Source organism: Myotis yumanensis, unplaced genomic scaffold (assembly GCF_028538775.1).
Source record: "Myotis yumanensis isolate MYYU_CA2020_CCGP unplaced genomic scaffold, mMyoYum1.0.hap1 SCAF_1, whole genome shotgun sequence".
NCBI lineage: Eukaryota > Metazoa > Chordata > Mammalia > Chiroptera > Vespertilionidae > Myotis > Myotis yumanensis.
Genome location: NW_027223752.1, coordinates 161482194 through 161508437, shown reverse-complemented (window position 1 = coordinate 161508437; position 26244 = coordinate 161482194). Strand labels below are relative to the sequence as shown.

General features: G+C 43.4%; 1 protein-coding gene and 1 pseudogene across 1 annotated transcript in view; both read left to right on the top strand.

Annotated features, from left to right (window-relative positions):
- Positions 1–211: 211 nt before the first annotated feature.
- Positions 212–1530, top strand: LOC138992413 (nuclear prelamin A recognition factor pseudogene; annotated as a pseudogene).
- Positions 1531–8588: 7058 nt separating this feature from the next.
- The window catches only part of PITRM1 (pitrilysin metallopeptidase 1), a 34805-nt gene continuing 17149 nt past the window's right edge, over positions 8589–26244 (top strand). Inside the window, exons 1-12 of the mRNA XM_070391146.1 lie at positions 8589–8678; positions 12331–12433; positions 13584–13690; positions 14525–14676; positions 15365–15576; positions 16738–16898; positions 19326–19452; positions 20570–20658; positions 21395–21523; positions 22395–22508; positions 24986–25082; positions 25603–25737. Coding sequence (XP_070247247.1) covers positions 8629–8678; positions 12331–12433; positions 13584–13690; positions 14525–14676; positions 15365–15576; positions 16738–16898; positions 19326–19452; positions 20570–20658; positions 21395–21523; positions 22395–22508; positions 24986–25082; positions 25603–25737 — 1476 coding nt within the window. The 5' untranslated portion in view covers positions 8589–8628. The remainder of the gene's footprint in view (positions 8679–12330; positions 12434–13583; positions 13691–14524; positions 14677–15364; positions 15577–16737; positions 16899–19325; positions 19453–20569; positions 20659–21394; positions 21524–22394; positions 22509–24985; positions 25083–25602; positions 25738–26244) is intronic.

Below are 26244 nucleotides of genomic sequence, written 5' to 3'. Positions count from 1 at the left end.
GGCACCAATGGACCAGCGCCGCTGGCATGATCCCAACAGTGCTGCCGACCTCCTGGAATTTGGTCTTGGGCACTGTGGCTGCTTCTCCTCCCTAGACACCCCACAAGGAAGAAAAGATACCGCCAGCAGCGCCAGGGGTGACCAGTGGTGACTGCTCTCCCTGTGCTTCCTCCAGGTCACTTGAGCTGGGCCCCCGCCCACCCCGCTCCAGATGAAGTGTGAGCACTGCACATGGAAGGAATGTAGTAAAAAAAACAAAAACTGATGACCAAGAGAATGCCGCAGTCAACGTCCGGAGTCCGGCTCAGGAGAACGGAGAGAAGGGAGAATTCCATAAGTTGGCCGATGCCAAGATATTTCTGAGTGACTGCCTGGCGTGTGACAGTTGTGTGACCGCAGAGGAAGGAGTCCAAGTTTCTCAACAGAACACCAAGGACTTCTTCCGTGTTCTGAACCTTAATAAGAAATGTGATACCTCACAGCACAAGGTGCTGGCAGTGTCTGTGTGTCCTCAGTCTCTGCCTTATTTTGTTGCTAAATTCAGCCTCAGTGACACTGATGCATCCAGAAGGCACTGCGGCTTCCTTAAAAGCCTTGGGTGCACTGTCTTTCACATAAAGTTAGCTGCGGACTTCAGCATCCTGGAGAGTCAGAAGGCATTTGTGCGTCAGTACTGCCAGCACCGTGAGGAAGAGCCCGGCTACCCATGCTGACCTCTGCCTGCCCGGCTGGGTCTGATATGCAGAGCACGTGCTGGGTCAACCCATCACCCCCACCTCTGCAGGCCGTCTCCCCAGCAGATCATGGGCTCTCTGGTGAAGGATTACTTCGCCATCCAGCAGAACCTGTCCCCAGACAAGAGTTTCCACGTCACTGTGGCCCCGTGTTATGACAAGAAACTGGAGGCCCTTTGAGAAGATGTTCCCACAGCTTTACATAGTTCCCAGGGGCTGACTGCGTGTTAACCTCAGGTGCAATTGTCTGGATAATGGAGCAAAGTGACCTCGCCTCGAATGACGCCGCCGTGGACACTCTGTTTGGAGACATGAAGGAGAAGGAGGTGAGGCTCCACGAGGGTGCCAGCTCCAACAGGTACCTGGCGCACATCTTCAGGCACACGGCCAAGGAGCTGTTCAGTGAAGATGTGGGGGTGCTCACCTACCGCACCCTGAGGAACAAAGACTTCCAGGAGGTCACCCTTGAAAGGGACAGAGAGGTTCTGTTATGCTTTGAGGCTGCTTACAGCTTTCGGAACATCCAGAAGTGGTCCTGAAGCTGTAGAGGGGCAAGTTCCCCTGCCACTTCGTGGAGGTCCTGGCCTGCGCCGGGCATGCCTAAGCAGCAGGGGCCAGGCCCAGGCGGATGGCAGGTGTGCAGACAGGGCACTGATGCGGCAGATGGAAGGCATCTACGCTGCCATCCCGGTGTGGCCCGAGGAGACCAGCGCCCATGTGTGGGAGCTGTACCAGGAGTGGCTGGGGGAGTGGGGACAACTCCCCTTGGGCCCAGGTGGCCCTGCACACCACCTAGCAGGGCCCAGGGCAGCCTGCCAGGACATCAAGTGGTAGGTCCTGCAGGCAGCCTGAGGAAGGGTGTCAGACACGTGAAGGAAAGGCTTAGCATCTCTGTCATCGCTTTGGTTTTCAGAATTCCCTGCTCCCCATCTGTCAGCTCCCTCCCTCTGAGGGGTGCTGTTGTCATCACATGGGTGCAACTGGAATATTGTATCTCAAGAGGATTGCCCCAATGTACGTATCCTTTTATCCAATGATGAAAAAATCCCAAAGAACAAGAATGGAGACAGACTACTGCCCTTTAGGCTTTAAAAAAACCCTGGAAGTGTCCTGCGAAGAGCAGAGACTTGGTTCTGTGCACATGCCTCAGAGGGATTAGATGAGGAAATGGTCCGGCTTGGCCCTGACTTTACCCACTTACGTTACCCGCCTTTGCTACAATGTGAATAAATTGTCAACTTTTGGAATAGGGGCTCATATGAAAGTCTGCATTCCCAACTTTTCTTGAAACAGATCTATGTTCTGTAGCTGTGGCCACCGTCCTGAGATCAGGTCCTGTCGCTGGGAATCAGGGGGCACTGGAGTGGAGCCCTCTCCTGCCTCCCCGTGCCCTTTTATGTTCAGGGATTGAGCTGAACTCACTTTAGGGGAGGCCTGGCAAGGGTGACAGCTGTCACAGATGGAAGGATGGAGAATGGAGAGGCAGACACCATGCTCAGTCCCTCCCTGGGTGGGTCAGGCAGATGAAGGCCGGCCAGCCCACCCCACAATTGGGTGAGATAGCGTCCTCTGTGTCCACCTCTCACCCCGTGGGCCCGGCCACTCCCCTCAGCTCCGGGCAGCCCTCTGTGTCCTACGACAGTACTCTCTGCTCTCACATGCTGCTCACTCTAAATGAGAAGGAAGAGAGCAGTTGGCCTACAGACAACTACACAGAAAGACAGGGCTCACGGCTGGTGAGAGGGTGCAGGCCGGGCTGAGGGACCCCCCTCCCCAGTGTATGAATTTCATGCACTGGGCCTCTAGTTATCATCATAATGGTTGTAATTGGTAATATGTGTTTTTAAGCTTTTTAAAAAATCCTCATCCCAAGATATGTTTTTAATTGATTTTAGCGAGAGAGGAAGGGAGGGAGGGAGGGGGATAGAGAGAGAGAGAAACATTGATGTGAAAGAGAAACATGGATCACTTGTCTCCTGTAGGTGCCCCAACCAGGGATTGAACCTGCACCCTAGGTATGTGCCTGACTGGGAATCAAACCCACAACCTTTTTGGTGTATGGGACTACAATCCAACCAACTGAGCCACCCGGCCAGGGCTGGGCTTTAAAGCTTTTAAAGTACCATTTATTCAGTTCTTACTATCTAAAAGACACTATGCTAAATAGTTTATATTTTCTAACAATGTTATCAACAAAAGAGTAATTTTAATGATTATAGAAATGAATCTACTTTAATAATATGTTCTATGAAGTTAAAAAAGAGTCAATTGAAAAGTAACAAAAACAGCTTTCCCCCCCTTGAGCTTTATGCTGTGTAAGTATGCTATTGCTTCTGGCTTGTCTCCACTAAAAAGACATTTTGCTAATGAATATTTATTTCACTGCCACAAACAATAATGCATAACAAGGCTGTGTAAATGCCATGATGAGTATTTTTTCCTTTCCTCTGTCCTCTGATATGTATCCATTTAATTTTTCTCTAACTGACAGGTATTTGTTTCAAAGCTCCAAAAAGCAATGCCTTAAAATTCGATTATAATATTCATTTCCTTCTGTTTCTGGCATGTTAAAATTCCTCCTTCATACAAGTAAACTAGAATATTTTAGAATATTTTACCGAAAAGACCAACAAACAGTTGACAATAAAAGTTCACATTTATTCTGTGAGATAATGATTTTTGACCAGTAAATGAAACTAAAGAAAAACACTCAGGGGAAAAGCTAGACTATAAACCTGACAATTTTATACTAACATATCAACAACAGATTAGTCAGACATTAATTTTATCAAGTAAATATTTCATTTTAAAAGACTCCTCTGGGATTTCATGATACAGGAAGGAGATTTATTTTAACATTATGATAGACAACATAATGACCCAAAATATGTCCATATCCTCATCCCTGGAACCTGCAACTAAGGTAAGAAGGAATTAAGATAGCAGATGGAATTAAGGTTGCCAATAAGATGACTCTAAAGTAAGGGGATCAGGCTGAAGTATTTGGGTGGGCCCACTGTAGTTAAAAGAGTCATTAAGTAGGGAAGCAAGAGGCCCAGAAATATGGCATTGGGAGGAAGACTGGATGGAGGACAAAAGAAAGATGGAGAAAGAGGCCACAAGCCAATGAATGTGTGTGTGTCCTCTGGAAGCTGGAAAAGGCAGAGGACGTTTTCTCTCTTGAGCTTTCAAGGGAAGCACACCCTTGCTGATGCCTTATTTTAGCCCAGTGAGACCTGAGTGGGACTTCTGACCTGCAGAACTGTAAGAGAATTAACCTGCATTGTTTTAACCCATGAAAGTCATGGTAATTTGTTCTAGCATCAACAGGAGATGAATACAGACGTGGCACACTGTTATTAATTCAGCATTTTGTAAAGTCTCGTTCGACTCCTTCTCCAGGGAAGTCTTCGCTGAGCCATCATTTTGTGACGGGATCTTTGCCTTGGTGCTCCCCTAGAGCACCACATTAGATGGCGCAGTAATTTTCCATGTACTTTTCTGTAACCTATGATAGACCAAGGGTTCCATGAACGTCAGCACCATGTCTTTAATCTCTGCATGAAGAGCTAGTTTCTAAACTTTTATGCAAAGCTCAGCAGCAGCAAACTAGGTAGTGTGTCCTGGGAGCCTATACATACATGTCCAAACAAAGTGATTCTGAGCACATAGCAGTCCTACCTTAGAAACCAGTGGCAAAAGTATAAACAGTCACAAGTGTTATAAAATGAATTGTCACATGAATGCTGTAATCCAAGACTACAGAGAAAATACAAGGTCAAACACAATAGTTCTGTATTGTAACCAGGTGAGTGGGCTGTGGATTAGTTACACCAGCTATCAAGTCATTCACAAGGAAAAGGTAGCATTTGAGTTGCTGTTAAAATGTCTGAACCACACACAATGTTTAGAATTTGAGTAATGGCTAGCCTTAGGTAAGAAACATTTAAAGCAAATAACTATTGTCTTTGGGAGTTTCCGGGTTTTATTTTTCCCTTCTTCATTTTATCATTTCCCCCTGGTGACAATACCCTTTTCCCATATCCTGTGATGCTTGCTATCTCATTTCCCAGTCAATAGTTTTCCTTTACAACATTATTCAATAAAAGTCATTCACTCTCAACATAAATTTAAGAAAATGAGTATTTGCATTTCAAGCATTTTGCTCTTTGGAGCGCAATTCTATCTGCTGAAGTTTTTCAGGCATCAGCAAATACATGCTATGGATGATGTGTGGGTGGAGGTCCTTTCTCTGCTTCAACTCCAACCCTAACATTGTGCCATAAGTTGGAGGGTCGAACTTAATGAGTTGTTCTAAGGCCATTTCAATCTTGAGGCTTTTCTATTACATGAAGCAGAACAAAATTAAAACCATGTGTATTAAAAGCACAAATGAGAAAAGTAAATCTTAAAGTCTTTAAAAGAAATACAGTACCACTATGGCCTCCGGGTAGGTGCAGAGGGATTTGAAGTAGTGATTTAATCCCCCGCCTCCCCCCCCATATAATTACAAAACTCATAGATTCTGTTCCAGTTCTAGGTGTCTATTCCTGGTTTTCTCTATATTCCTTTAGCCTCTTTACCCCTCTCTCTGTGCTAATACACACTGTCTTATTTTGTTGTAGTTTTTAGACTTAATAAGTCTAAAGGTCCTGAATAATAAGATTTTTCTTAATTTCTACTAAAATAAGTTTCCCACATTGTCCTTCTTAAAATTCGTTTGCCTGCTCTTGACTCTTCTCCACCAAGTGTATTGTAGGATCACTTTGAGCTCCTAATCTGTGGGGATTGTTATTGGAATTGCATTGCATCTTGGGGCAACAGATGACATCTTTGTCATACTGGGTTTCCTACCTATGAACATAGAATGTATTGCCATTTATTTAGTTCTTCCTAAATGTATTTCATTAAAGTGTTATGTTAGATTTATCATTAAAATCTCATTTTGACTCTTTCCACTCAAATGGGAGTATATTTTCCCCACTCATATGAGAGCTTCATCTTGCTTTTGGCTTCCTTTTCCTTGTGATAAAAATATATATGTATAGCACTATTTTTTACTGTCTGAATAGTATTTAGTTATATGAATGTGTTATGTTTTATCTAAGAAAACTCCTCTTTGATAGAATTTTATGTTGTTAGGTTTTGTTTTGTTTTAAATTCTCACCCAAAGATATGTTTGTGGGCTGTTGTTGTTTTAAGTTGATTTTCAGAGAGAAAAGAAGGGAGAGGGAGAGAGAGAGAGAGAGAGAGAGAGAGAGAGAGGGAGAGAGAAACATTGATCAGTTGCCTCTTGTATGCACTCTGATTAGGGATCAAACCCACAACCTAGGTATGTGCCCTGACCTGGAATTAAACCTACAACTTTTTGGTGTATGGGATGACACTCCAACCAACGGAGCCACCTGGCCAGGCTATATTGTTCAGTATTTGTTGTAACTAAAAATGCTGTTGGAAACATCTTTATACCTCATTGTGCCTTTGTGAGAATATTACTGTAGGGTAATTTTCATGAAGTGAAATTTCTGTTGAAAGAGTACATGTATTGCCCTGACCAGTTTGGCTCAGTGGATAGAGCGTCGGGCCACAGACTGAAAAGTCCCGGGTTTGATTCTGGTCGAGGGCTTGTACCTTGGTTGCAGGCTCAATCCCCAGTGGGGGGCATGCAGGAGGCAGCTGATCGATGTTTCTCACCGATGTTTCTAACTCTCTATCCTTCTTCCTTCCTCTCTGTAAAAAATCCATAAAAATCTATTCTTTTTTTTTTTTTTTAAGAGTACATGTATTTAAAGTGTGCATTAAAATGCCACATCTTTGTATAAGTAAATACCACAAAGTGGATGGCTTAGAACAAGTGAAATTTACTATGTCATGGCTCTGGAAGACAGAAAGTCGAGATGAAGATGTTGACAGATTGGTTCCTTCTGAGGCTATGGGGGAATCTGTTCATGCCTCTCCCCCAGCTTCTGGTGTTGCCAGAAATCCATGGTGTGCTTTGGCATGTAGATGCAGCTTTACTTTCTTGTTCAATGTGTCCAAATAGCCCCTCTTTATAAAGACACGGGTCATATCAGATTAGAGCCCATCTTAATGACCTCATTTTAATCTGATGACCTCTGTAGAGACCCTATTTCCAAATGAAGCTCTATTGGGAGGTTGTAGGGATTAGGGCTCTAACATATCTTTCTGGGGAGACACAATTCAATCTGTAACATTCCAATATTCATTTGATTGCCTTTCTAAGTCCCAGTCACAATCTATTCTGACCAATGCTCACTTGCTAATCTTCTTGAAGCAATGAGTTTCATTATAACACGGGATATGTTTTTGTAACATAGGATATTGCATAGACAATTTTTCATTTCACATTGCAATTATTTATCTTAATATAAATTGAGACTACATGTTGGGTGCTGCTCACAATAATTATTTATACATTTTTATTTTGTGTGTGTGTATGTGTAGGCCAGCCATCAGTGAGGTTGTATCCTGTGGGAACATCCTAGTACGTGGCAATTACTGGATCTAACAGCATCTATTCTTCAGATAGATCAAAACACTTCAACCTCCCACCCAGTGCCTCCGTTTCCTGCACAATCTCTGTAGGGTTAATAATACCCAACAGTCTCCCCAAGATCACAGAACTGCTGTGGTGAGTCAGGAACAATAATCACCAGAATGCTCACTAAAATTAAGGTATATGCAAGGAGTGTGTTTGTGTCAGTAGCTTCTCATCCTCACTGTTGTTTGTTCTGGTGCAGTTGAGTTGTCCTCTTAGTACAGCGATTCTCAATCTGTGGGTTGTGACCCCTTTGGCGGTCGAATGACCCTTTCACAGGGGTCGCCTAAGACCATCCTGCATATCAAATATTTACATTACGGTTCATAACAGTAGCAACATTACAGTTATGAAATAGCAACAAAAATAATTTTATGGTTGGGTCACAACATGAGGAACTGTATTTAAAGGGCCAGAAGGTTGAGAACCACTGTCTTAATGGATATTTGGTTAACTGCAGAATCCGCTGCCCTGTGGACAGCTTTTGGTAAACTTTTGGTGGCTTTTCATCACGGTATGGACCTCTCTACATTGCTGCCAAAGCTTTCATATGTTGAGACTGATCGCACTTGGCTACTTAGCCTTCTTTCTTTAGCGCCTGGAAGAAGGGGCAGAGAGTTTGAGTCCGTTTGCGTTAGTGGGCCAGGGGAAGAAATGAGGGAGACAGAGAGGAGGCCAAAGCTCTGAGAGCGGAACTCAGACATGGGTTCTTCCCAGCTCCACCCACCCACGCAGTGCCCAGTTGTGGTTCATCTCAGATGCCCCTGGGAGCCCACCGCGCAGTGCGGGCCCATCCACTCATGCTCTGCCCTCCTTAAGCCTCTCCGAGGGCTCAAGAAGGGCCCGTGGGAACTGTGAAGTCTTAGAAGTCCTGTGTGTTGTCTTCCCAGACACACAAGACCATGGGGCTTGCCCCTCAGCTCCTGAGACCCGCCCCGCACCAGATCAATCCCAGCTCCTCATCTGCACAGCGCAGCCCCTCGCCGGCCCCGCCCCTCCTCGGGTGAGCCCCTTGCAGCTCATTCAGCCCCGCCCCTCGCTGTGCCCCGACGCCCCGCCCCCAGCACATTCGCCCCCGGGCTCCGCGGTCCGGCCCCGCCCCCTCCCACGTAGCCTGAGGTTCTGCAATCCTCTGGCCGTGGATGCCCCGCCCACCTCGTGCGAGTTGCCTCCCAGGGTCCAGAGTCCCGCCCCGTCGCAGCAGGAGCCCGCCCTTTTCCTCGCCGGCCTATTGGAGAGGGCGTCGCCATAGGCGCCAACCAATGGGATCACGGCTGGCACAGTGCGTCGGGATAAGTGGGTCCCCGCTGACCCTGCGCTGGTCACACTCACGCCATGTGGCGCTGCAGCAGGCGGGTCCCTCTGGCGCTGCGGCTGAGCCGCTGGTGAGACGCGGAGCGGGCGGTGGAAGGAGGGGAGGTGGGGAGAGGGGCGGGCGGCGGACGGGGGCCTGGCGGCGGGGAGGTGGCTGGAGGCTTCAGGGTCTCCTCGGGCAGAAGGTGCCGCCTCACAGCTCTCTGCTTTGGAGACTCCCGCCCCCCCGAAACTCCTCGCCGTCGGCTCCAGTACCCCAAACTCCTCTTCTGGGGCTCCTGCTTCCCCATCCCCCTCTTCTGGGGTTCCAGGACTCCTAGACCCCTTCGCTTGGGCCTCTTGGACCCCTAAACCCCTTCGCCTGGGCCTCTTGGACCCCTAGACCCACTGGCCTGGGCCTCTCAGACTCCTAGACGCCCACGCCAGGGGCTCCCGTACGTCAAGGCCTCTTGTCCAGGGCTCTGTACCCCGAGAACTCTCTTCTGTAGCTTTTGTACCCCCAAACCCCTCTCCTGGGGCTCCTGGACTCCTAGACCCCTCGGGGTTCCAGTACCCCGAGGTATCTCGCTTGGGGCTCTCACACCCTGAAACCCCTGTCCGAGCCATATCTCAAGACTCCTCATCGGTGGCTCCCATATCCTGAGACTCGCTCACCCCGGGTCCTCTACCCGAGACCACTCGCCTGGGGCTCCTGGACTTCTAAGACCCCTCTCTTGGGGGCTCCTGTACCCCCAAATCCCGCTCCTGAGGCTCCGGTACCCTTAGACCCTTAACGGGGCTCCTGTATTTTTAGAGCCCTCTCCTGGGGCTTTTGTACCCCGAGACCCCTCACGGTGGGCCCTAGTACTCCTGGACTCCTCCCTGTGGGCCCCAGTACCTTCAGACCCCTCCTCTGGGGTTCCCCCAGCCTGAAAACCCTTTCAGAGCCTGAGTGACAGATCCTTAGTTCCTCCTGATGGGAGTGCGTGCCCCCTCCCATGGCTTCCCCTGCCCAGCAACCGCCCCCACCCACCCCAAGGAAGGGAGTTCCTGTCCAGGAACCAGGTTTGGGGTGATGGCAGCGAGGTTAGTGTGGAGTAAAGCAGGGCCAGGCCCAGGGAGCTGTCCTGTGACCCCCTTTCCTTTGGGACCTCTGAGTGGGTGGCCCTGAGTGCAGGTTGTCAAGGTGTTTGAAGTGAAGGTGGTCATTGATGCGGGTTTTAATGTGTGATAAAAGTGGCAGTTTATGGGTCTCGTTAACATGTTTGCCCCCCTTTTTTGCTGTTGGCCTAGAGCAGTGATGGCGAACCTTTTGAGCTCAGCGTGTCAGCATTTTGAAAAACCCTAACTTAACTCTGGTGCCGTGTCACATATAGAAATTTTTTGATCTTTGCAACCATAGTAAAACAAAGACTTACATTTTTGATATTTATTTTATATATTTAAATGCCATTTAACAAAGAAAAATCAACCAAAAAAATGCGTTCGCGTGTCATAGGTTCGCCATCACTGGCCTAGAGTCTTTAAGAGACCCGAGGCTTCCACAGGAAGTACTTAAATTTAAGCTGCTGCCTTTTAATAACATTGTAGCCTCCAGGATTAGAACTTTTTAAAATGACTCTATTTATGGAAAAACATTACATTTGGTTTTCAACCTTGAATGAGTGCCATGTCCGATGAGTTTGTAAAATGTAACATTTTACTAAGCTAAGTTTAGTTTCATGATCACTCACAAAACCTTGTTCAATTTATGGTACTGTGAGCCTAGGTGAAGAAATAGGGGAGTATGTGTTGGGGTGCCCTCGTGGTCTTGGAGCAATGTCATCTGTGTAGTCGGACCAGAAGGTGTACAGCGGGGGGGAGAGCCCATGTTGCCCCTGACAGTCATACAGTCGGCTGTTTTGCTTTTTGTGGTTGGGTTCTTGATGATAGATAACTTTTTAAAGTATCCCACAACTCTAGAATTTGCCAAATCAATAAGGAAAATGTTGGCTGATTATAATATCTCCATGATATTGCCTGAGTTTTTGTTTCTTTTCTGTACATATCTTTAAAAGAAATATTTTTGTGAGATATGTTAACGTAGGAAATCCCATAAAACACACAATATAGTTGAGAGAACTTTTATTTAAAAATAAGTTATGTCCCCATTACCCAGTTTAAGGTTACCCCTAATCTGTCATAACCCTCCCTCCCTCTTAGATGTAATTTCTCTCCTGGTTTACAGAAATTATCTCCTTGCTTTCCTTTATAGTTTTACCATCTACTGGTATATAACATTCCTACAATACAGTGTTAACCTGTTTGAACAATACCTGCTTAGGAGAACACTGTTTATCCTTTGAATTTGTATTTTTAGTTTTTTGGTTCAGGGTTACTCGACCCACATTTCTGTTACATGTAGCTGTAGTCTGTTCTGATGGCTGAGTTTATTGATTGAACAGTGCACAGTTTATCCACCCTCTGTTGGTGCCAGCCTTGTTGTACATGTGTGCTGGTGCCCCAGGACAGGTTTCCAGGACATCTGCAGGTTCCCCCACGGTCCTAAAGCAGGCACTTCCTGTGAAACCTCTCCTATGCTGAAATGACATAAAGCAAAAAGCAATTACCATTAATTCATATAGAACATTTTTGAGTGGTCCCGAACCCCCCAAATAACCTGCCAAATTATACCAATGAGCCCATAAAATAACACTAACACATAGTAAAAGGCAGACTGCACACAATAAGTGAGATTCAGTATAGACGCTCACAGATACAGCTCAAAGCTCTGGTGGCGAGATGCTGAGAGGCTGCTTGTGCTTCCCAGGGAAGGAGCTTGATGGGACCACGCTCCCTGCTCTGGGTGCGCGCTGCCTCTGTAGTGGCTCCTGCAAAACAAACACAGGATGCTATTTCATATTTCAGCCTTTTTTTGTAAAAGAGAAGATCCCTTTGGGATTTCTTTTGGTTATTGAAACAGATAGTGATGTAGGTCTCCTAAAGTGAAGTGGCAGAAGGTGAACTTTGAAAAGCAGGGGATACCTGCATGTCAGGGCGCATGAACTACTAGCTAAGTGATGCCAAATGCTGTTCCTAGTCACTGTTGCTGTTTTCACTCCCAGGAGCAGTGAGAGAGCTTTTGGTGTTACTAGACTTCTTAGTTTTCACCATTTGGTGGGTGTGTCTTGGGACTTCATTGTAGTTTGAGTTTATTGAGATACTGTGATGGAAAAAGCATTTTGACATGAGATTTTATATATATACAACTCAGGGAAATCGGTGTCAGAATTGCATTATAGTTATTTATATACCTGTACAAATAAAGATTTTCTTTTGTTTGTTTTGTTAATCCAAATTCATTGGTTTTTAGAAGTGGAAGGGAAGCGGGAGAGACACAGAGAAACATGGATGTGCGACACACTGATTGGTTGCCTCCTGCACACGCCCCAACCTAGGGCCGAAGACCGAGCCCAGGTTACTTCAGTCTGAGGGCTGATGCTCTATCCACTAACTCAAACCGGTTTTCAATGTTTAATTATTAGTTGATGTTATGAAGCTTTAGTTGAGTTGAGATAAAAGATTATTAAAAATTGAAGGAACTTTGCTAGAAATTAGTTTTCTGGAATGTGTTTGGAAGATTCAAGGTTTAATTTTTCTTGGCATTATCTTAGTCATATGACAGTATTTTCATTATGTGGCTGAACTCTGTGAGCCCAATTTTCCTGCAAATCTTCTAACTTTGATGACTTTCCTTAACTGTAGCAGTGCCCATCCCAGAGCATGGAGGTGGAATAGTACGAAAGCCTGCGAGAGGGCGCTGCAGTACCAAGTCGGAGAGAAGATCCATGGATTCACCGTGAGCCAGGTAAGGCCTGTCCTGACCTCTTTAATGGAGCTTATGAGGGCCTTCGAGTGGACCCTGGATTTGTTTTCATTTTTCTTCCATGCCCTGGCTTCCTCCTGCTTCACAGTAGGTGTTCAGTGTGTGTGGAGTCTGCAATGAAAGTACTTCCGAAGAACAGGTCCCTGATCCTATCCCTGAACTCCTTCTGATTTTAGAAAGTAAACCAAACTCATTAATGTTTCTAACCTGGCAGTCCACACTGAGAGTGATACACAAAGACTCTGAATGACCCACATTCATTCAGGTCGTTTTATCATCAAATATGTTTGCTGCAACGTTATGCAAAAACTTTCTGTTTTTGAGCAATGTGGGTTTCAGAATTATGGGAAAAAGATTATGTTCCTATCTTTACTTAAGTTATGTTAAAAAGGATTTTAATTTTGTTCTTGTGTTATTTAAACTTCTGCTTTTTTTCCCCTTTAATGCAGTAATTGAGAAATATGTGTTTCACATGATTGGCTGGCTGTTGGCTTCCTGCTGTGCTTGACATGCTGACATGCACAAAGGCAAACAGCTCACATTCTAGAGGACCCCTTCAGGGGTAATATAGGCATAGTGGGATGAATGTCATGGTGGAAGTGCAGAGAGCCAAAGGAAGGCAGGAGGGGAGGGGAGCTGCATGGTGGAAGGAGAAGGCAAGGTTCCTGGAGAAGGGGGTGTTTATATAGAAGGGGGCGGGTAAGTTCAGAAGGAAAGTCACCATCTGTCTGTAGGGCCACATTCGTAGAGCCAGTGATGTGGGGCTCTCCCAAGGCAGGGTCCTAGAACGGTGAAGCATGACAGGGTGAGCCCTAAAGGCCATGCAAAGGGATTAGGATTGGTAATGACACCTTATTTGGATTCTTTTATTTTTCAAGGTTTTCCCCCCAGTTTTATTGAGAAATAATTGACATTCATCACTGTATAAGCTTAAGGTGTAGTAAGCATTCTAAAAGGAGAGATGTGTATGTATGATTGTCAGCCTAGCTCTTTCTTTCCTCATCGGCAAGATTTGGGGTTGGGACAGGTGGTGCCTGATGTGCCTCCAGCCAGGTCCCTCAGTGGATTTAAGGTAACCATTCAGAATGCCTTTCCAGTTGAGTTTGGCCTCATGTTCTTGTTGTTGATTCAGGTAACGTCTGTCCCGGAACTGTTCCTGACCGCCGTAAAGCTCAGCCATGACGGCACAGGAGCCAGGTACTTGCACCTGGCCCGAGAAGACACGAATAACCTGTTCAGGTGAGTGGGCACCTTGAGAACACATTCTTAAACATTTCTCCCTAGAGCAGCGGTTCTCAACCTGTGGGTCGTGACCCCTTTGGGGGTCGAATGACCCTTTCACAGAGGTTGCCTAAGACCATCGGAAAACACATATATAATTACATATTGTTTTTGTGATTAATCACTATGCTTTAATTATGTTCAATTTGTAACAATGAAATTGGGGGTCACCACAACATGAGGAACTGTGTTAAAGGGTCGCGGCATTAGGGAGGTTGAGAACTACTGTCTTAGAGCATCACCATGGTTTAAAGAAATGATACTGACAGTGCCCTGAAAATATAAGGAAAAGATTAAATGACTATATTCTCAGCTATGTACAGTAGAGTTTACATTTGCAGTCAGTGATTATATACATTACTAGAGGCCGGGTGCATGGATTCATGCACTGGTGGGGTCCCTTGGCCTGTTCTGTGGCTCTCCAACGTCCCCTTAGGGGTCCTGGATTGTGAGAGGGCACAGGACAGGCTGAGGGACCACACTGGTGCACGATCGTGGTCGGGGAGGGACCAGGGAGGGCTCCAGGGTGTATCCGGCCCATCTCGCCCAGTCCCAATCGGCTGGACCCCAGCAGCAAGCTAACCTACCGGTTGGAGCATCTGCCGCCTGGTGGTCAGTGCACATCATAGCTACCAGTTGAACGGTCGTTTAAGCTTTTATATATAGAGTCTGCAAACATTTTTTTTAGAGATTACCATGTTAGAATGATGAATTCCAGTAATCCAGGGTAATGGCACATTTGTAAGCTATTGGACGGTGTGAACTAACATGGTGGCTCTTTTCTGGCTGTAGCGTTCAGTTCCGCACCACTCCCATGGACAGTACTGGGGTCCCACACGTTCTTGAGCATACGGTCCTGTGCGGCTCTCAGAAGTACCCGTGCAGAGATCCTTTCTTCAAAATGTTGAACAGGTCACTGTCCACTTTTATGAATGCCTTCACAGGTAAGACTAACATCTTGGCCTGAGACTGCGGTTGGGTCTGTTTCTAAGATAAAGGAGGGTAGTTGGGCCCTGGAGACAAGAATAAACTTATTCTCAGGTCTAGTTGAAAGATGTTAGAAATTTAATCCTTTAGGAAAGCCACATTATGATTGGATTAGAAAAACTGGATTTTTGGCCCTGAATGGGTGACTCAGTTGCTTGGAGTGCTGTCCCATACACCAAGAGGTTGCAGGTTCAATTCCCGGTCAGGGCACATACCTAGGTTGCAAGTTTAGTCCCTGGTTGGTGTGAGTACGGGAGGCAACCAATTGATATTTCTTTCCCTTTCTCTCTATGAAATCAATTAAAAAAAAAAAATCCTCCTCCTGTGAGGATTTTAAAAACAAAACAAAACTAGAGTTTTAGGAAAAAGGCATGTGAGGTTTTTCTGGAAAAGGTCAAAACTGTTTCCTTTGGAGAATATTGCTATGAACTTTGGCATTTGTAGCATTATGTTATGTTGATTGCTGTGGTGTTTTGAGTTTTATTTTGGAGAAATAGGAGAGTCAACAGGCTGGCAGTGTGCACAGAAGTGCTGTTACAAGTGCAGTTAAAGAGCAAATTCAGTGGGCTGCCTTGCTAGGCCTGTGAGGTAACTGGTGCTGGACCATCGTTCCTGATGTTTTAAAATCTTCCCTTTTGTTTTCAGCTAGTGACTATACTCTGTACCCGTTTTCCACACAAAACCCCAAAGACTTCCGGAATCTCCTGTCCGTGTATTTGGATGCGGCCTTCTTCCCCTGCTTGCGAGAACTCGATTTCTGGCAGGAGGGATGGCGACTGGAACATGAGAACCCGAGTGACCCCCAGACAGCCTTGGTCTTCAAGGGGGTTGTCTTCAATGAGATGAAGGGAGCGTTTGTGAGTTTTTTCCTTTCTATATTGTATTAACAGCATCGTACTCTGTAAAATATTGAAATATAAGTAGGTTTGGAAAATAATCAACATCCTGTTATGTCATTTAATAGTTTCATTGTGTGAGGTTTATTAGCTGGCGGAACAATGAAGGGCCAGGCTCCCGGTCACCCTAGAACTCGCTCTTCCAGACGAGCAGTTCTGTGATCTGGGGACCCCGTATATGATCTGCAGGAGGTCTGTGAGAAAGTAATATTTTCATGACAGAAGTAAGACATCTTTTCCACCTCATTCCTGCCGAGCATGCAGGAAATTCCCCGAGACCATGGTGCACGGTGTGTGATGTCAGCACAGAAGCAAGTAGAGACGCCAGCTCCCTTCCATGAAGCTGGACTTTAAAGAGATTTGTAAAATATGTAAAACAGTCATTTTTCTGAACAGATTTTTGTTTTGTATGAAAAGTATTTTTTAAAACATACTGGTTAACATGTATTTGTGGGTTAAGTTAATGATTAAATAGTTTTCAGTTTTAATTTCTAATGTAGAAAAATTATATACACACACCTCTAACATGATCAAGAAACTCAAATCATCAGAAGCTCTTTGGGGACCTCGCTAATGTTTGGGAGAATGAAGGGTCTGAGGCCAGACAGTTTGAGACCCTCTGTCCTAGCCCCTGACTTTGGAGACCTGCCTTGACCTGTGGTATGGCTTGTGTGATCTGTGCTGCTCCCTTTCCCTTGCTGGCTGGCGGCTGTATCTTAACTTCAGTTCTCGGTTTGGGGATCATTTCTTTCAAACATGTTAAAACTCAAGTTAGGATGACTGCTTTCCCTCTGGATATCCATGGGAACGTCCATACACCTCGTGGGCAGAGGGAGCCCAGGACATCTTTCCCACAGCCTCCCCTGTGTGGTTCATCACCCAGGGTCTACTGCAAAGTGGATGCACCCTCTCTCCCAAGAGAGCAGTCCCTGGGTCCTGCGCGCAGATCATGAGTGAACCGGGTGCTTTGTTAAACACTATGTGTGGACACCCTTGTTTACCATTGGGACGGTTTTACTCGGGAGGTGTTATAGGTACATGCTCCCAGGATGTGGTTAACTTGCTGTGTTGTAATAATGTGTGTACTATGCTACATATATGTGTATTTTTTTTAATTTGAAGACAGATAACGAGAGGATATTCTCACAGCACCTTCTGAACCGCCTCCTTCCTGACCACACGTATGCGGTGATCTCTGGTGGTGACCCATTGTGCATCCCAGACCTCACGTGGGAGCAGCTTAAACAGTTCCATGCTACGCATTATCACCCCAGTAATGCCAGGTGACGTTTTGTTTTTAAGGTTGGATGGTGTTGGACTATGAGTTGACTTGCTTTTTCTTACACAGTGATAAGCTTCTCTCACATTTATCAGGGAAATGTTTGCATAAGAGCCAAGTAAATTGAGACAAGATTCTTCACTCATAAATTGCCTTCTCATTTACTTGGACACTCAGTCTAAAGGTCTGCAGTGACACTCTTGCAGCCCAACATGGTGGTTACCCACCTCCTGGAGGAGGGCCTGGGCCCACCCTCCTCATAGGGCGGAGTGACAGGTGCCCATAGCTTCATGCCTCAGTCCCAACAGTGCCCCAGGAATGGCGGTGGCAGTTATTAAACCTTGGATACTTATTTTTTGATAAATTGCTTATTTCAGAGATCACTAAAAATTAAACGCTAATAAAGGGAACTACAAATATGAGGGTTTACCCTCAATACGTGGATTATTGAGCCTAAAATATAAAGATATTTTCTTACATGAGATAATACCATTATCACATTTAAGAAAATAAAAGACTTGCTCAAAGCCACCTACCACAAATTCAGACTTTCCAGTTGTCCCCCAAATTTGTGACCTAAGTGAGGCCCACAAATTGCCTTTCACCATCATTATGTCTTTTTAGTACCCTTTGTGTAGGATGGTGTCCCCTCTGTTTTCATTGAAACTGAAAAAAGTAGGCAGGTTGCCTCTGGATTTTCTCAAAACTTATGCCAGTGGGGTTTTCTAAAAACTTTCTGAGTGTCTGATTGCCTTTCTGTGGCATTGGTGGGTGTGTTCCTGTGTTTCCCAAAGGGGACTTGGCTTCAAAGACTCGGTTACCTTCATAGTTGATGCCTGCATCCCTGCTGCATCCAGATGTCTCAGACCTGCTTACACAGGGGGAAACTGCAGCTGGTTGCGGGTTCCCACGGTGACAGCGATACCCACTGTAAAGCTGGTTCCTGCCAGACCAAGGCGTAGGCTGGGGTGGTAACCAGCACCTTGTGGACATTGAGTTCCTCATCCACCTGTGCATGTTCTCATATTCATTGACGATTGTTGCCTGGAGCAGTTCCTTCTGTAGAGTTAGTAAAGCTTTCTCAATAATAATTCCACATGAATTAGCTGGGCTTCTGTACAGAAGAGCTTTCCCTGTCCGCAGGGCTGTGGGTTACCCTGAAGACAGGATTCTGAGGGGAAAGGCAGGGTGCTGGTTTCTCTTGGCTGTCCAGTTTTGGGGAGAGGCATGGCGGCAGTTGCTCTTCCAATAAAGATACCCTTTTCTTTCTAGCCTTGTTTGGTTTGTTTTATTTTTTAATATCATTATACTCATACACATATTTTTATATATGTGTATATCTGAGGTGTGAGATCACATGGATTTTTTAATTAATCTTTTTATGTTCACATGTCCCAAGTATGGCCCAAGGGAGCTCCCTCAAGCTCATCCTGTTGGACAGTTTCAGTCTTCAGTAACTTTGTTTTCTGTCCTCCTACCCAAACCCAGGCTCTTCCTGCTCCAGGTGTGCAGCTAGTCATTTCCCAAAGTGGCCTGTGACTCATGGGATCAGACATTTATAGACTCGTGTCTGCACGGCGCTACTGTTTGAGTGGAAATTTTTTAAGGATCTTTTAGATACTCATTCCCCAAATGTTTATTTATTTATTTATTTATTTTTGTTAATCCTCACCTGAGGATATTTTTCCATTGATCTTTCAGAGAGAGGGAAGACAGAGAGGAACATCAGTGTAAGAGAAACACATCAATTGGTTGCCTCCTGCATGCACCCCGACCAGGGCCAGTGCCAGGGAGGAGCCTGCAACTAAGATATGTGCCCTGGACCGGAATTGAACCCAGGACCCTTTGGTCCGCAGGTCGATGCTCTATCCATTGAGCCAAACCAGCTAGGGCTCATTCCCAAAATTTTAACCGTAACCGACATTATATTAAAGAAGAAGATCAACTCTATGATTATAACCCTTTCCCCCTGGCTGAATAAATGTGTTGGTTTCAAAACATGTGTAATCTGAAATTTGTAGCCTAAAATTGAACTTTGTGAAACTCTTTATCTTTCAGTCTTACATGGATTATTGTGTTACTGTAGCCAAGGTCACAAAGTAGTTTAACATAAAACTGATTTGGTTTTTGTATCACCGTTAGAGTAGATTTAAAATGAAGAGCAGTTATTGCCAAATTTACATTTAATTCTTCCTGTACAACTTTTGTTTGGTTTGAACCACCTATTTATAAAAAGAGCAAAAGCGTCTGTTTGGTGTTTATCGTTAAACTAAGTGTAAAAAAAAAGTGTTCCTCTATAGAGTTCATTTCCACTTTGAAGCCTCTTGTTAGCTAATATATGTGTATGTGTGTATGTATATAAAAAGGCCATCTGTGCTGATTTCTAATCATTTAAACTAAAATAGTCTAATATATTCTCTCAAATTTTTAGGTTCTTTACTTATGGTAATTTTCCGCTAGAACAGCATCTGGAACAAATTCATGAAGAGGCTCTGAGTAAATTTCAGAAAATTGAGCCACGAACCACCGTGCCGCCTCAGAAGCCTTGGGATAAGCCGGTGAGTGCCGCCCAGAGGATAATCAGTGTTTTACCAGCCTGTTAGTATGTGGAGACAAAGACTCCAATTGTGTGTTGATAACGAGATTTAAAATGTGGTTGTGAGCTCTTCTCAAACCTAAAGAAGGTTACAGTAAAGCCTCATTATAACAGACTAATTCAGGCCAGGGGTGTCCATTAAAGCTGAAAGTCCGTTATATAATAAGGTAGGTTTTCCAAATGCATACCTTAAAAAATTGGCAAATTAATTAGTTTACCTGATTTTACTTATGTGGACACATTTGTGTTATTAAAATTAAGTATGTATGAAAAGTTTAATTTCATAGAAAAGTTTTCTATATGTATTACTATCATTTTAAATTTATACTGAATAGGTCTAGTAAATGCAAACATTCACCTGTCATCTCAAGTAAACGGTTGGGGCGTGGCTTAGTGTACATCAGAACATCTGCCACATGAATTAAAACTGCTGCAGAAAGACTCACCATGAGCATGAAGCAGTGTGATCACGTGCTAATCCTTTCCCGAAAATTTAGAAGCAGTGGCTCTTGAATTTAATTATGTAGACTATAGTTGTAGACATGTAGTATTTATGTCAGCGAAATTAGTACAGTGTTTTTTCCAACATATGGCCTATTCGCTAAAATTTGTTAAAAATAACAGTGAATTAATAACAAAAAATAACCTGTTAATTTAATTACCTATAAGCAAGTCTTGGTTAAAAGCATTTTAAAATCAACTGGGTGTTAATTTTCACATGACATGCAGACCTGTAATTTTGTGGGTTAAGTCTGAAGTCCATTAAGTTGAGGTTTGCAAAATTGAGTATTTGCTGTATTTTTTTTTTTGTCTAAAGTTTTTCTCCTTTTTCCCTGATTGATGCTCCCCACCACCCCTCCACCCCCCGCACCATTCCCACCCCCGAGGGCAAGCTCCCACTGCCCCAGTGTCTGTGTCCATTGGTTATGCTAATATGCATGCATACAAGTTACTGTTTTTGTTTTAAAACAAAGTTAATTTAATGAAAAGCATCTCTTGGACCATTTTATTCCTCTAGGTAATCTATACTAGTTTAAACCCATTCATTCACGTGCTGTGCCTACTTCATGGTTTTACAGAGGGAATTTCAGATCACCTGTGCTCCGGACTCAATGGCCGCAAGTTCCTCTAAACAAACAACCGTCAGTGTCAGCTTCCTCTTACCAGAGTAAGTATCCATGTGGAAGTAGGAGACGCAGGTGAGCAGGGTCAGATTTAGTTCTCCAGTCAGGAATGAATGGTTGGGTGGTTAGGGTTCAGGGTTACAGCAGGTAGGTCTTGGATGTCAGTGGGGTTTCTGACAATGTCTAGAATAGTTTGAGGGGAAATCTCTGAGTAGCTGTTCTGAAGGAAAGTAACTTCTTCCTCACTGCATTTTAAAGCTCAATTCTAGAGAAAAAAAACGGGCTCAGAACAGAAGTCGTTACCATTGGGGTCACGGGTGGCTGAGTGTGAGAAGAGCACTGTGAATGCTGCTGAAGGGTGTGGGCAGCAAGGAACCCTGCCTCACTCCACCCGTCAGGGTTGTCTGCCCTCAGAAGCTTCAAGGCTGACAGAGTTGCCCCATCTCCCCAGTGTCTTGTCTGCCATGTAGCGTGACAGTGCGGTTCGAATTGAAGTAGTACTATGTCAGAGTGCTTGCACACACTCCTGCAGTAGCATTCAGTATGCAGCTAAACTGACTCTATGGTTTGGACTCCCAAAAAAGTCCTAGTATAATTACTCTCTTTTGCTGATATAACTATTAAAATAGAGGTTGGAATGCGAGAATTTCTACTAGAACTTCAACTTCTTTGGAAAAAAGTGTAAATGTAGTACTGATTATAATGATTTTGAAAACATAAGGGACAATGGTTTTCTCTTTTTCTCTTCAACCCCTCGCCCACGTCCCTCTTAAAATGAAGGATCACTGACACATTTGAAGCCTTCACATTAAACCTTCTGTCTTCACTCTTGATCGGCGGGCCCAACTCCCCCTTCTACAAAGCCTTAATTGAATCTGGACTCGGCACAGACTTTTCTCCTGATGTTGGGTAAGATTTATCTTCAGATGAGATCATTGGTTGCTATTGGGGGCAGTTTTGACATTTGACAATGTGACACATTTTTTTTTGTCACAACTGAGGAGGGAAGGTTATTACCATGTGGTGGGTGGGGCCATGGAGGTAGTATGCTTCACATCCCACAGTCACAGGATGGCCCCTCCTGCCCCAGCACAGAACTGTTCACTAGAGTACGGATCCAGTACAAGCTAACACATTGTATACCAGTGGTTTATTGCTAGCTTTACCCAGTGATCAGATAAGTTTCTATTGAACGAGTACAAAAACATTTTACATAAATGTTAAAGGCACAGTTTAAAATTAAATACCCATTGCATTTTGAAGTTATTTATTACATGTTCTTACAAGCTAATATCTTTTTAAAGTATGATACTTTGTAAAATACTTTGTAATGTGAATCGAGAATTCTCGTGATCCATCCACAGTGTGTTAACTTATGTTCCCTACAGGGGGTATCTGGAAAAAGGCAGCTTTTTAAAGATCTCAGAATGGCATACTGGTATCTATTTTAAAAGTCAGGTTGTTAAATATTGTTAGAAATCTTAAGGTTTTGTAAAACTGAGCAGTTCTCTATTTTTAGGTTTATCTTGCCATAACTCTAAAGTTTAAGTTGTAGTGATGTTTAGAAATGTTAAAAAGATGTGTTGTCACTGTGATCAATTATGTCTGAGAAACAGGTATGTGAGGATACGGCTTTCATTGCTTTGTCCTGGAGGACTTGGGAGTTTAATGTTCTTAGCTCTGTTCTGCAGTGTATTTGATCTTGAAATGAAGAAGTGCATGGTGAGTGAGTGATGGAAGCCATATGGACTGTAATGCATGATCACCTTTCCTATTCTAGATACAATGGCTACACACGGGAGGCCTACTTCAGTGTGGGCCTGCAGGGGATCGCCGAGAAGGACGTTCAGATGGTCCGAGACATAATCGACAGGACCATTGACGATGTCATCATGTACGTATGACCCTCTGCACCAATTTGCTAGCCTTCTCAGTTCCTAAATACTTTACAGCAAGGTCCAGCCTTCTCCATTATTGGCCATCTCTACAAAACCTCACATTTAGTTGCTTAAATATTATCTCTGCTCTCTTGTTGCAAAAACATTTGTTTTAGTACTTCAATCATTTTTATTACTAAATAATATTCCATGTGTTACATACCACATTGTTTACCCATTCACCACTTCATAGGCATTGGGGTGGTTTCCACTATTTTTGGAGGCTTGGATGAATAATGCTGCTATGAACATTTACTAGTATGTATAAGCTTTTGTGTGGAGACATGTTCTCTTTTCTCTTGGCTAGATAACCCAGAGTGGAATTTCTGGGTCAAGTGGTACCTCTATATTTAATTTTTTGAAGAATTTTTAAATCAAATGGTTTTGCAAAGTCACTGCACCAAGTTAAACCCCACCCAAAATTTATGAGAGCTCCAAATTGTCTAATGTTTAGGATAATCAAATTCTTACAGATCTTCCACTAATTTTCTGGTTTATGATTATTATATCCATCCTGGTGGATTTGAAATAGTCTCTTTTTTTTTTTTGGTTAATCCTCAACTGAGGTTATTTTTTTTCCATTGATTTTTAGAGAGAGTGGAAGGGACAGGGAGAGACAGAGAGAGAAACATTGATGTGAGAGAGATATATCAGTTGGTTACCTCCCTCATGCACCTGGACCAGGGCCAGGGATCAAGCCTGCAATCGAGGTACGTGCCCTTGGCCAGAATCAAACCCATGACCCTTCAGTCCATAGGCTGATGCTCTAACTACTGAGTGAAATTGGCTAGGGCTGAAGTAGTCTTGATTTGCACTTCCCTAATGATAAGTGATGTTGAACATCTTTTCATTTGCTTACTGGCCACTGTGTATCTTCTTAGGAATGATGTGTATTCAAATTCTTGATCCGTTTTTTAATTGGGTTATGTGTTTTTTAATTCTATGATTGTGAAAGTTATTTAAATGTTCTGTATTCAAGGCCCTTATCAGATAACCTGGTTTGCAAATATTTTCTCCCATCATACAGCTTGTCTTTTTGCTTTCTTGGTGGTGACCTCATCACCCAAAGTTAATCTCCTCTCGTCACCATGTATTTGACCCCCTTTATCCTATTCATCCTCTCCCTACCCACCTTCTCCTCTGGTAACCACCACACTGTTATCTGTGTCTATGAGTTTGTTTGTTCCTTTGTTGCTTTTTATTTTATATCCTCCATTTGAGTGAAATCATATGGTTCTTGTCCTTTTCCTTCTGACTTATTATTATTATTTTTTAAATGTTTTTATTTCAGAGAGGAAGGGAGAGGGAGAGAGAGATAGATACACCAGTGATGAGAGAGAATCATTGATCCAGTTGCCTCCTGCACACCTCCTATTGGGGATCGAACCCAGGCATGTGCCCTGACTGGGAATTGAACCATGACCTCCTGGTTCATAGGTTAATGCTCAACCTATGAACATGGGCAGAGCTGTATGTCTTCTTGGGAAAAGTGTCTGATCAGGTCCCTCTGCCCATATTTTAATTGGATTGACTTGTGTGTGTGTGTGTGTGTGTGTGTGTGTGTGTGTGTGTGTGTAGTTGTATGAATTCTTTTATATATTTTGAGTATTAGCCCTTTATTGAAGGTATTGTTTTGCAAATATCTTCTCCCATTCAGTTGGTTGCCTTTTGATCTGTTGATGGTTTCTTACAGTACAGAAGCTTTTTAGTTTGATACAATCTCATTCATTTATTTTTATTTTTACTTTCCTTGCCTTGGGGTCAAGTTCATAAAGTCCTCTCTGACACTAAGGTCTATATGTTTAGTACCTCTGTTTTCTGCTATGTATTTTATTATTTTATTGATTTGTTTTTAATTCTCACCCAAGGATATTTTTTCCATTGATTATTAGAGAGAGAGGAAGGGAGAGGGAGAGACAGAGAGAAACACCAATGTGAGAGGGACACATCGATTGGTTGCCTCCTGCATACCCCTGACCAGGGCTGGGAGCCTACAACCAAGGTATGTGCCCTTGACCAGAATTGAAGCGGGGACCCTTCAGTCCGCAGGCCAGTGCTCTATCCACTGAGCCAAACCAGCTAGGGGTCTGCTATGTATTTTATTGTTTCATGTCTTATATTTAGGTCTTTAATCCATTTTGAGTTAATTTTTGTATATGGTGTCAGATAGCAGTCTAGTTTTATTCTTTTACATGTGGCTTTCTAATTTTCCCAGCACAGTTTATCAAAGAGGCTTTTCTTTCTCCATTGTGTATTTTTGGCTCCTTTGTCAAAAATTAATTGCCCATATACATGTGGGTCTATTTCTGGCCTCTCAGTTCTGTTCCATTGGGCTGTATGTCTGTTTTTCTGCCAATACCATGCTGTTTTGATTATTGCAGCTTTGTATTAAGAAACATTTCTTTCAACATCTCCGTTTTCAATGTTTCTTTAGGAAAGGATTTGAAGATGATCGAATTGAAGCTTTACTTCATAAAATTGAAATACAAATGAAGCATCAGTCTGTCAGCTTTGGACTCGCCCTGACCTCTGTGTGTAATTTCTCAAAAAGTTTTTCTTTTTTTTTTTTTTGTTACTTTTGGAATTAGTGGTTCTTAAAAATACTGTATAATTGCAATTCATAGAAACTTTTCCTTGAACCTTGAAAGTTATGCTATTTTGCATCTGATATAACTTTACTTTTAATTTAGTTTGTCTTTTTACTAGGTTGCTCAATTGGCTTTTTTTTGTATCTTATGTTTATATGTAAAATAGATTTACACAGACCACTTTAAAGGAATTGATAATAAGTATTGATCTGTTGGTAATTATATTTTCTAAAAATAGTTTTAAACCTGTGTTTTTTCTTATTTTATTAGGGACAAAAAGGTTTAAAATTAATTTTTTCTTCTTTTAATCAAAGAATGACTTAATTTTCAGTATAATTAGTCATCTGTGGTATTTTTTAAACATAGAAACAGATTTTAATAAAATGCCCTGCCTTTGATATTTACTGAGCTGATGTGGAGTTCACTGTGTAATGTGCTTTGTGGATTTAAACCTCTGCTCCAGTACATAGCTTCCTGCTGGAACCACGATGGGGACCCTGTGGAGCTCCTGAAGCTGGGAAGTCAGGTGGCTCAGTTCAGGCAGTGCCTTAAGGACAATCCAAAGTTTTTGCAAGAGAAAGTGAAACAATATTTTAAGGTAAGAAAATTAGAGAATTTAAGTCTATAATTTTGAAGTTGAATTTTATAATGAAAGGAACATTGCGAATATAATCTACATTATGTAAATCAATTTCTGTTAATAAATAGGTGACATGATTTCTTAATTATTAATCAGAATTTTAAATGCTCATATTAACTTAAAAACTCGGTTTTCCAGATTCGGATGTGATTTGACTATGTGTTATGTTTTTATGTATGAGTATTTGTATGTGTATGCATTAACAAAACATATGCACATTTGTTAATAGAACATACAGAATATGAGAACAAGTCACCTACATGTGTGAATATTCTGGTTATTTTTATAAAGGATTCTTTTGATGCTTGCTCCTTATTTCTGTAGATTTCTGGGCATTTCTGCTTGTTGTAAATTCCCTGGTAGATAGTTGTCAATATGGTAGAACTTCTAGCGAGACCCTGACCATGATGGGGGCTGTCGTGAAGGCTGACCTCTGTACTAGGTGCCATTGTTTTGGTCATGGGG